Raw genomic sequence first — 11,822 nt, 5'->3', positions numbered from 1 at the left:
AGTTTGCAAAATCAAATTCGTAGGTTGAAGGTGAAGTTGGCTTCGGGCGCTTCATAGGGAAAATTTGAATCCCTGGCCAATCAGAACGCGCCACCCAACCTAGTCGTTACATTCAAATGTTTTATTTTCTTTTTTTATTTCATTTGATTTCTTTTTATTCCAAAATTCATTTTAATTAGATCCTTTATCATTTTTTTGTCCAATTTTTGTTCATAATGTCATCAAATATTATTATCTACCACATATAAGTTTTGCATAATTTTTAAAATCAATTTTTCATTTAATTCATATTTTCTTTTATTTTTAATTTAACTTTCATTTAACATTTTTATTTTAATCATTTTAAAACATTTTTCATCCCAACTTTTGAGGTCAAGTCACCTATAATTTTGTTGACCTTCTCCATTTTTCTTGGACTTTTACTTTGTGACTTGATACCTCTTTGACATTTTCTCTTTTATTTTCTTTTATTAATTCATTTTAAATCTTTTTTTAATCATTTTTTATTAATCTCTTGATGTTTTAACTTAAGTTGATTGCTTGGTTGATGAGTTCTTCCACATCTCAAATCATTGATAGATGGATTTGAGGTTGATTCAACCTTCTCTGATCCAAAACTGTTGATATATGATCATGAACCATCTTCAATACTTTGCATCAGTGATAGGTTATCCATCGATGCGCCATATTTTGAGTCCTTTGATTTGTGGATAGAATGATCCATATGTGATTGCCTTAGTTCTCCTCCTTCTCTATCTTCATCAACCTCTTCTCTTCTTTTGTTTTAATCATTGTGTAACATGTTGTAGGAGATTAAATTTATGTTAATTCTCTAACTTGTCTGACACATACATTATTATTCACCGATCTTAGATAGGTATTTCTTCTACATAAGTCTACTAGCGCTAAATTATCCTGACACAATTAATTGATCACTAACTCCAAACATTAATTTGTGCTCTTTACATTATTTCCATTTAATTCTTGCCATTTAATTCAAGTCATTTAGTCTATGTCATTTACTTAATGCATTTTAATTTTATGTCTCATTAATCATCATCTCACTTCATACTCTATTCATATTGTCTTATTCATCTGTTGCTTCTTATCTTGTTTGATTGATCAACTTGTTAATCTTAAAGAATCAAAACATGATAATGTGACTTTGACTTGACCTTAAAATTATGCTTGACTTAGAGTGTTGAAGACCTCTTAGACTATGGACTTTGACTTATGTTTATACCCCTTTGCTTGAATTGGAGTGACCTTGGACCCATGGAAATTATGGAAACTTTGACTTGCTTTGTTCCTATGAACTTTTGAGCTTGTCGTTGTTATTCATCTGCTTTATGCATCTGCTTATTGCACCCATCTATTTAGGCTTAGGACACATACATGACTTTCTCTTGGGCTACACAATAATGAGACATATGACAATACACTTTGCATCCACATGGCTTTGTTAAGTGACCATAAGTCCCTTGGTCACTTCATGGGACTTGTCTCTGTTCATCAATCATATTCCATTTGATTTGGCTTGATCAAATTCCCATTTGATCAACTAGATCCTTTCATCCGTTACACTTCCCCTTAGTCTTTGTTAAGTGACCATAAGTCCCTTGGTCACTTTATGGTACTTGTCTTTATTACTTTGGATCTTCAACCTCTCAACAAGTACAAGACTCCTAGTGGAATACAGATCCCATCAGCAGATCACAATCATTTGACTCATCCCCACAAGCATCTTTGGGAACTTATTTCAACAACTTGTCAGATAGTGACTAGGCTGGCTTGCCATGATCCTTAAGTAATATATAATGATGAGAGGGGATATTCCCTATAATTGTCTAGAATATCTCTGAATATGGGACGAATGACCCAGTTTCTTAGAGTATTTTCCTATGTTCATAGACTTTAGTGCAATTCCAGTCAATTCACTGTCAAGTCTGCAACTAACCATGCAATTTTCCTTTTGGGATACACCTTTATGGTCATTCCCCATCTCTTGGTTTTGACATCACTTTTATATTTCTATTCTTAGTTATGACACCACAATTCAGGGACACATATTCATGGTTAACCCCCTTTTCTTGGTTTTGACACTACTTTTATATTTCGGTTCTTGGTTATGACACCACAATTCATGGATACACCTTCGTTGTCATTCCCCATTTCTTGGTTATGATACCAATTTCTTTTTGGGATACACCTTCATGGTCGTTCCCCATTTCTTGGTTATGACACCATTTTCCTTTTGGGATACACCTTCATGGTTACTCTCCATCTCTTGGTTTTGACCCACTTTTATATTTCTATTCTTGGTTATGACACCACAATTCATGGATACACCTTCATGATCATTCTCCATTTCTTAGTTTTGACACCACTTTTATCTTTCAGCTCTTGGTTATGACACCACAATTCTTAGGGACACAGCTTCATGGTTAATCCCATATCCTTTTCTTTTGGGATACACCTCTATAGTTAACCCCTATTTCTTGGTTATGACACCACCTTTAGCCTTTTCTTTTTTGTTTAAACACCACCCTCAATCATCTTTTTCTCAGTCTTTATCCTCCCAACTACGGAGCTCAGACTTCCTTATTGTACTAAAAGGATACATAGGCACGAGGATGCGAATCCTTAGTGACAATATTCCTTCCTTTTCTTTATCCTCTCCAATTCCATGAACTACGAGGCTCTGACTTTCTTATTGCACAATGAGAATACTTAGGCATGAGGGCCACAATCCTCCTCAAGCATTATTTTTCTAACCCCTTTCTTTTTTGCAGGCACATGAAGATAGCTACACCCATCCAAGAAAGAGCATTCAAAATGGTTTCCATGGAGTACCATGGATGTGAGGGGTGCTAATACCTTCCCCTTGCATAACCGACTTTTGTACCCGCTTCTCTGTTTCCCCTCGGGTTTTATCGATATCTTCCTTTCCCTCTTTTGGGAAAAATAAAGTTTGGTGGCGACATTGTTGTACCTTCGAGCGTGCGATGCATTTGATGCGTATATATTTTGTCAGCTAACTTCAGGTAGGAGAAGTTGTTCTTGGAGAGGAAGTGGAAGAATGTCTGCAGTTACATTTTGTATGTAATCCCTCTTCAGACTAATCCCAATTTGTTCATCAATTGCAACCTGATTTGGGAAGTCCATTGGCATGTTGTCCATGAATAGCCCTAATACCATGTCAGCTCTGTCTTGATTGTGACCCAAACTCCTCTTATACATAGTGCTCTCGTGCTTACCCTGTTCCGTTATTCTTTGATGTCAAAGAACCATTGTCTTTCTGGTTAAGGGAAGGACAAGGTGAGCTTTTTCTGGTTGACATGCATGAGATGCAAATGAATGAATGCATATGTTATGGATGGAATTAAAATAATTATGTAATATTCATAGATTCAAAGTCTTACTAGTATAATAACCCAAGGTCAAAATTTCAGGATATATACAGCGATGCAATAATGATATGCAATAGGATATGTTAACATCACAACATAATCCAAATAATCTGCGTATACTGGCTGATGCAAGATCAAAGGTCTGATGTATCCATGAGAATAAAGGTATGTAGAGTCAATGGTTTCCTGCATAAAAACTCATATCCCCCTCATGGGTAGGCTCTAGTCTTTAAAAGGTAGTCCCTAGAAGGTTCCCATAGCCATCGATCAAAAATGAAAATACTCTGCCGTAGCGAATTCTCGCAGGACAAAAGTACTTCCAATTGAATCGAGTCTGGGTGTGTGTCTAGTGCCAACCCAACATGCGAAACACAGATCAACATGATTATCCACGAGTATATCCTGTGTATACTCAGCTTTGGTGTAGAGCTTCTCTCATGTAACATCATCCCCGTCCAACAATAGCAAGTATACATATATCCAGCATATAATGAATATATAGAATGCAATAGCAAATGCAGTAAATGAAATAAGGACAAAGCAAGTAAAGCATAAAGATAAACACCTAAACAAACAAAAAACAAACAAAACTAGGCTCGACTCTTACTTGCAAAACCAAGGACTCCCCAACAGAGTTGCCTGCTGAAGCTAGCGAAAATATACCTGAATGCATCGCACGCTCGAAGATACAATAGAGTCGTCGTCAAACTTTATTTAGTCCCGAAGGAAAAGGAAAACATTGATAAAACCCTAGAGAGGAGAAAAAAGGTAAGGAAGTTGGTTATGCAATGTGAATGTATTAGCACCTCTCACATCCGTTGTACTCAACAGGAACCATTTTGATTGTTCTATGCTCGAATGGGTGTTACTATTTGAGGTTACTGCAAAAGGATAAAGGGTAAAAGAAAGGAATAGATAGCATGCTCGGAGAGTATTAGGGCACTCATCCCTACATATCCTTATAGTGCAATAAGGAATTCAGAGCTCCGTAGTTCATATAATTAATGGTGAGAGATGAAATAAGTTGTTATAAAGGTATGGTTTGAACCAAAGGATTATGTTGTTTGAACCCATATGGTAGGTATGTCTGAACCAATGGGGAAAACTGGCATATTAGCTGAAAAATAAAGAGTGTTGCCTATATCAGACTCCAAGGTAAGTAAACAAGGTTTGTGGTTCAGAGGCAGACATCGTTCATTAGCCCAAAAGTATATATGAAGCTCAAAGAAATAGTGTAGTTGGTTCAAAGAGAAAGTGTATCACATGGGGTGAAGGATTGGTAAAAGATATTAAATGAAGGTAGTGATTAATGAATAATGAAAAGTGAATAATAGGATAGAGAGAGATAATTAGGGTAAAAGGAATTGAAAGACTGGGTAAAAATGACAGAAGGGTATAATTTGGAACCAGGATATAATGGTGTTGCTGAGATCCCATAAAGGGAATGAATTTTGTACCACAGAGGAAAAGTAGACATATTGGCCGAAAAAAAAGAAGGAATAAAATGTTTGTCGACGAGATAAACAACTTTTGGTACAAATGTGGACACTGGTTAATTGTCCTAAAAGGGTATAGGTGGAATCCCAAAGAAAATGGTATTTGGTTTCAAAGAAAGGCAATATGTCACCGAGATTAATGGTTATTATTGAAGATAGATGATGGATCATGAAAGATATGAATGGAGTCCTAAGGCAAAAGAAAGAATAATTATGCTCACGAAGGATTCGCATCCTCGTGCCTACGTATTCTCACTATGCAATGAGAAAGTCAGAGCTCCGTAGTTCATGGAACTAATGTGGAACAAAGAAAGAAAGAAAGAGATTTGATTGGGTTGCCAAGAGGAAAATAAAATTGCTTGAATATCAAGAGTGTGGCATTAACCAATAATTGATGTTTTGCCAAAGGGACAAAAGATCAAGTGTTGTTTGAATAGTGAAAACATGGTCTGAACCAAAGATGCTACTAGAGTTTGTGACTCTACAAGGTAGAGAAGTATGTTTACCAGGGTCTATAACCTTACAAGGCAAGATGAGATATAGCCAGAGTTTGTAACTCTACAGGGCGAAAATAGATGAATGCCAAAGTTTGTAACTCTATATGGCAAAGGAAGGTAACCCGAGTCTGTAACTCTACAAGGCTGAGTGCAAGGATGCTTGCTAGAGTCTGCAACTCTACAAGGGCAAGAAATAGATTGCCAGAGTCTGTAACTCTAATGGGCAAGCTGCATAGGTGTGCCATAGTCTGTAGCTATACAAGGAAGAAGGAAATGAATGTCTGAGTATATAACTCTATAAGGGCAAAAAGTAGGGTTGCTATAGTCTATAACTCTATAGGGAAAAAGCGAGCTTGCCACAGTCTGTAACTCTGTAGGGAAAGAATGCCAAAGTTTGTACTTTATAGGCAAGGAAAAAAGGATGCCAAAGTCTGTAACTGTAGGCAGTGCATGAAGCAATAAGACGATATTTACACCATTTATCTAGATTGTTTCCATATTGTCTCCTTTTAGAGGGTATGGCTCTAGGATAACCTTCGTATTGTAAACATCTTAAAGAATTTGCACTCTCTTAGTGTTTAACAAAGTGAAGCATTCAAAGGGCTTTCAATCAGGTTTGAAGGTCGCTCTATCACGAACCGATATCGCATTATGGCGTCTTATCTATCCACTGACCCCTGATTTCCCAACTCCTCGCTCTCATGCATCCCTCGTTCTCTCTCGACATTCCTTTATTCCCTTTTTATTTAGCATTCCTCCCTAACCATGATTTCCTCCATCGAGGACACTTGATTCTTCGCTAAATAATCCTTTAAGTATCCTTCTTTGAGATCATTCTAGAAAGTCCCTACTAACATATCTTGATTAGGATGGGAAACCTTGACGGTTTCATTGTTGAAGCGAGCCAAGTACTCTCGAAACGACTCAGAGTACCCCATTAAAGAGCCTGGTGGTGGATACTTTTCTATGTTTGCTAGCTAAAAACTAGTGTATCATTTTCCTCGTTAGGTTCTAATATTTGGGCATAGAGAGCCTAGGGAGGCTCATGTTCTAACAAAGGGCTACCTTCTTCAACATTCTTGCCATCAATTTGAATTTGAGGGAGTCAATAGCTTCAATGATGACCATTTATGTATTGATAAAAATGATGTGTTCTTGAGAATCACTCTTGCCATCGGACATTGCCAGGGAGGGCGACTTGAAATTATCCAGAACATGCGCATCCCAGATCTCTACTGATAAGGGCTAAGGGTCCACCAGATCCTCTTGATCGACGATTGTGAATTACATATGCTTCTATTGTAGGTCCCGTATGTTACTCTGCAATCTTTCATTCTGACAACACAATTTCTCCATAGTTGTCAATATTTATGCCATGACGACTATGTCATCGCCATGGTGATGATTGTTGTTACTAGCGGAAACCCTTATCATCATGAAACTAGGACGCACTTTTGTTGAAATGGAATTGTGTGGCTCAGTTCAGTTTTAGCAAACCCTACGGTGGACGCCAAATGTACACGATGGATACGATGGTTGATAACTCTATTGATGCCCAACTAGTAGGAGTTGCACATAATATCGGCAAAAATATGGATGACGTTCTCTCTTGTGATCTCTTCCTTTTATAAGGACGTTGGCTTCCTTTTTTGGAATACCCAGTTAATACTCTTAAATGTGATTGATGTAATCCTTAATGGTGATTGGGATTTGGTTTGATGGGAAGGATTCTCATAACTGATACCTATAGTTATCCATAAATGCGTATCTCAGATATTTGGGCCAACGGTTAACCCATATAAGAACCGAGTCAACACCTCCCTTCCCGACCCACTAGAATGTCTGAACTATTATCCTTCACCCGGCGGACATGTGTTATATATTCTTTTTCGCGCCATCCAAGTGGGCTTGTGCAGCTAACAAGTACGGCCTCATGAAAATGGGGTGAGACCTACTCCGTAATAACTACCTAAGAAACTCAAAATGTACAATTACTACTTCGCCAACCGATTTTTTTTAATCAATATGAGAAGAATGTTGATCATGATAGGTAGGGTTGGCAAAACGGGTCAGATTTGTTGGGCATATGTCCGTTTTGTCCGCACTTTAGTGTAGAGCGAACCAAGAGTTTAAGCCTGCACGCTCTAATGTGTCTGCCCGCTCGCCACAATTTTTTGTAGACTTTTGCTAGCGCGGGCATTCACATAAAAGTTTACATTTTTAGCCTTACAAAGTGTAGTGTCCGCAAGTCAAGCCCTCCTTTCTCTCACTTTTTTGTCGGACGAGTCAAAGTTTTAGACTCAAACTCTCAACTATGTTTGTCCCATTTTTTTTTCTTTTTGTGAAACGGACATGTTCATTTTCCAGCCACCATATTATAAAAATCATAAAATAATAATAATAAAGTCTTTATTAAAGTTGTGTTCCGTCTCCACATTCAAAAAAAACATTAAAAAAGAAAATCAAAAAATTGATTGTTTATATTTTATAATACCCGCTTTAACTATGATTTTCATCAATCTTAATAAATTAATTTTCCTTTTATATTTTTCTTGTTTATTTTTCTTTTTCTTTTTTAAGATTTGAACTATGTCTTCCATACTTTTTTTTCATTTTTAATAACATGTTTTGCCTATAAAAATTAAGTAATCGGTCAAATTTTAAATTGTGATATATGTTAAAAGAAATTATAAAATAAAGGAAAGTGATAATTTTGCATTGTGAAATCCATAGTGATTTTTCTTTTTTAATTTAAAGTTTATTTTTTCAATAAAAGAATAATACTTTAGAGTTTTAAAAAAAATTATATCATCGTGTAGATTAAAAAACGAAAAAGAGTTACACGTTAATATAAGAGATTAATCTTTTTCTTATTAAATAATTTAGTGATTAGAATTCAATATTTTTTTTTAATGACATCCTTAATATCCCTGCAAAAGCTATCAATTGAATTCAAGTGCAAATCTTTTTTTAAAAAAATTGTTGACCCTATTTTACCATTAAAAACAAAAATCAAAATTGAATTGTATACATAGAGCAAGTAACATGTGACTTGTGTGTTTGGTAGTTGACCACTTGGTCAGTTATTGTTATTCTTCACCATTTACATGCTCTCTCCATTTCTTAACAGTTTCAATTCAACCAAATAGCAACCAACCCCATCTTTCACTTCTCAATCTCCGCCTCTTCCTCTTCTTTCTCTCTGGTTAGTCAATTTCACTTTCTTATGTTCTTTCTTCCATCACTCAATTCATTAATTGAAGCTTCTTATTCTCTTGGTAGTTTTTTTTTTGTTTGTTTATTTGAATGGGTTTGTTTATTACACTCTGAAATGCTTGTTGCTGATTGTGCTTTTATAATAAAAATTGATTTATGAATTGGATTCATGTACAAGTTATGTTCGTGAACTTCAAAATAAAAATCTATGATACCATACCCCTGTTAGATAATCCATTTTCCGTTTTGCTTTCCCTGTTATAATATTTTCATTCAATTTCTTTTTTCATCTGTGATCATGGTTTGTCTACTCTTTTTCTGGGAAATATATCCATGTATTTGGATATATTCTGTATTGTTTGGTTTCTTGTATGATTAATTTGGTGATAGGCTAAAGTGTTGTTTTTGACGCTTCAATTGTAGCTATAATGAATGTTTTATGTGATTTGTATTTTCAGTCTTATTTTGAAAATTTCCGTCCATAACAGTGCGGTAACGACATTTCACGGCCCTATCAGTGTTTTGCAGTCGTAACAACATTTTGTCGCGGCCATAACGGCTTTTTGTCTGTGATATTTTTTCTCAGCATAAAAACAGTGAATATCGGTACCGACACCTTCTGATACTGTTTTCTGACCGCCGTTTTTGCGGCAATGGGCCGTTTTTTCAAAACCTTGACTAACACATGTCTGGACATCTTACACGCCTTTGATCTGAAGTATTGAGGCTACATAGGTAGAAAGGGATGGCAACATATTTTAAATTCCACCTCGATATCCCATCAAAATTATGCCTATTGTCATTTTGACTATCCTTGGTAAATTTGATGAAGTTCATGTATCCACTTATCCTTAGCAATATGGTAACCTCTTATGTTGTGGCTTTGAACAAAATTGAACCCTGTGTGCATTCGTTTTACATATCAGGTTTCTCATAAACTGATGTTTGGCGTAAAAGCTATTTTCTATAGTTTCTGACGATGTTCTAGCTGTTTTTAGGTAGCACAGGAGTCAGGAACAATGTCTGATAAAATCACAGCAGAAAATCTCCTTCACAACCTTGTGGATACATTATCTGACAGGCCAAAGAAAGTTTCATTCTTTGAGGAAGATAAATCAAAATCAGTGAGCTCCGAGATCAACAGACTGTTTGGACGCGAGAAACCTGTACACCATCTTTTAGGAGGTGGAAAATGTATGGTATTTAATATTTATACTCAATTTAATATAAGATGTACATATTCACATCAACAGAGAATTTTAATTTTCTTCTTCTTTTATTTTGGTTATAAACGTTCCAGCTGCGGATGTTATGTTATGGAGGAACAAGAAGATTTCTGCTAGTTTTTTAACCGCTGCAACAATTGTATGGGTGCTATTTGAATGGCTCAATTATAATTTCATTTCTCTTGTTTGTTTTGCCTTGGTTCTTGGCATGCTCGCGCAGTTTCTGTGGTCAAATGCTTCTGGTTTGTTTAACAGGTGATTTGAGCAACTTTACATATTTTCATTATATGTGGATGTGTTTCTCAACTTTACAAATTTAATTGATTATGACTTGTGATTTATGTTGACAGTACACCATCTAAAGTGCCCCGGGTCGTTGTCCCAGAAGAGTTATTTGTGAATATTGCAACTGTAATCGGGAATGAGGTTAACCGTGGATTGAGGTTTCTTCAAGATATTTCTTGTGAAGGAAACTTGAAGCTTTTTCTGATTGTATGTTTCTAGTTATGCTTATTTACATTGATATAGTCATTCATCATCCAAAGTTAACCTTAAAACATGCATATTTTATAACAGTAAATCCCGTAAAATCAAGGAATATCCTAACTGACTCGGCCTTTTAGAATCTGTAAGTGTGTGACTTAGGCCCAATGATTAAGCCGTCAAATCCATTGAGTCACGGTGTCTTATCAATATGTTGTATAACTCCATCATAACGTCACACTCCATAGGTCGTCACCATATTTATCATGTTGACATCCATCACAATGGTTGGAAATTCCGTCTTCATTGCAGTCCGCCCCTAGTCGCCTAATTGCGGCATTTGGCTTGCTTTCGTTGCAGCCTACAGGGTTAAAGGCCCAGAAGGGACGGCCCAAGTATGTTGAGGCTTAAGGCCAAATCCGATGTATTGACCTCTGCTGATGAGGTCTGCTAATACACTAATGCCTGCTAAAATACGAAATGTCTAGGTCATTTCTGATATGCCTTGTTATGTCACATTTTTGCCGCTACAGATATGAACATTATGTGCAAAGCGTCGTGTTTATAGCTTGTTTTCAGATATTAATGTACCTTAGAAGATATTCATTTCTATAGTAACAAAGGAATGTCGCATGTATTTGTCTTTGGAATTTGTGATCAATGGTTGAAGGTTGAAATCACTGCAGGCTGTAGCAAGTTTGTGGGCTGGTTCAGTGATAGGGAGCTGGTGCAATTTTTTGACTGTCATCTATATAGGTGAGATCAGATTCCTTTGCATATTTTGATGATTCAGTGTCATGTATATTGTTTTGTTTATATTTCTACCAGACATTCTCGTCGATGGAACCTTTTTCAAACTTCAACATCGTTGTTTTCCCTTCTAGTTTATGTATTACTCATGATATACTTGAATACTGAAACATCTTTTGTCCGAAAAGGTATTATTGCTGCACATACACTTCCAGTTCTGTATGAAAAGTACGAGGACGAAGTTGACGACTTCGTGTACAAAGTCATTGGTCAGATGCAACATAATTATAGAAAGCTGGATGCTGGTGTGCTCAAAGGAAAGCTCAAAGGAAAGAAGCATGATTAGGTTTGTTATGTAAATTAATGGTTGATGGAAATAATAATTAGGGGGATGAAAACATTTCTGCCTTATGAATGATATTTGAGTGAAAGAAAGTTGTTTATGTAAATGATATTTCATGTTGAAAATTATCTGCAAGAGTTTGATTCTAGTTTATCTATCTTCTATTTTACACTTATTAAGAATTTTAGCTAATAATAATAATAATAATAAATTTTTTAATGTAATAAAAAAATTTGTATTTCTCAAACTGTCTTTCATGGATATGCTCAAAGAGTTGTTAAGGAGAACTTGGTGCTGAACAAAGGGATATCTTCTGGTGGCTGAATGAGGCTCTCATAATCTCTAAATCTATCTCTATCTTTATATTACACATAAAACTCACCCAAGTGGAATCTCTATCC

At 35.9% G+C, this 11,822-nt stretch overlaps 1 protein-coding gene across 1 annotated transcript; it reads left to right on the top strand.

The window, feature by feature from the left end:
- The first annotated feature begins 8,438 nt into the window (after positions 1–8,438).
- LOC127085268 (reticulon-like protein B8) lies at positions 8,439–11,574 on the top strand. The gene is made up of 6 exons (XM_051025799.1): positions 8,439–8,608; positions 9,618–9,813; positions 9,920–10,100; positions 10,196–10,337; positions 11,015–11,084; positions 11,267–11,574. The coding sequence occupies exons 2-6, from the start codon at positions 9,639–9,641 to the stop codon at positions 11,422–11,424; spliced, it is 726 nt and encodes a 241-aa protein (XP_050881756.1). The 5' UTR covers positions 8,439–8,608; positions 9,618–9,638; the 3' UTR covers positions 11,425–11,574.
- The last annotated feature ends 248 nt before the right edge of the window (positions 11,575–11,822 follow it).

The sequence above is a fragment of the Lathyrus oleraceus genome, chromosome 5 (assembly GCF_024323335.1).
Source record: "Lathyrus oleraceus cultivar Zhongwan6 chromosome 5, CAAS_Psat_ZW6_1.0, whole genome shotgun sequence".
NCBI lineage: Eukaryota > Viridiplantae > Streptophyta > Magnoliopsida > Fabales > Fabaceae > Lathyrus > Lathyrus oleraceus.
This window is presented reverse-complemented; position numbering and strand designations above follow the sequence as displayed.

Bases quoted from the DNA above. Each gene is read 5' to 3' on its own strand.
- LOC127085268 (XM_051025799.1), top strand. From the start codon at position 9,639: ATGTCTGATAAAATCACAGCAGAAAATCTCCTTCACAACCTTGTGGAT. The intron at 9,814-9,919 runs GTATGGTATTTA...TAAACGTTCCAG, and splicing joins TCTTTTAGGAGGTGGAAAAT to CTGCGGATGTTATGTTATGG. The intron at 10,101-10,195 runs GTGATTTGAGCA...TTATGTTGACAG, and splicing joins GCTTCTGGTTTGTTTAACAG to TACACCATCTAAAGTGCCCC.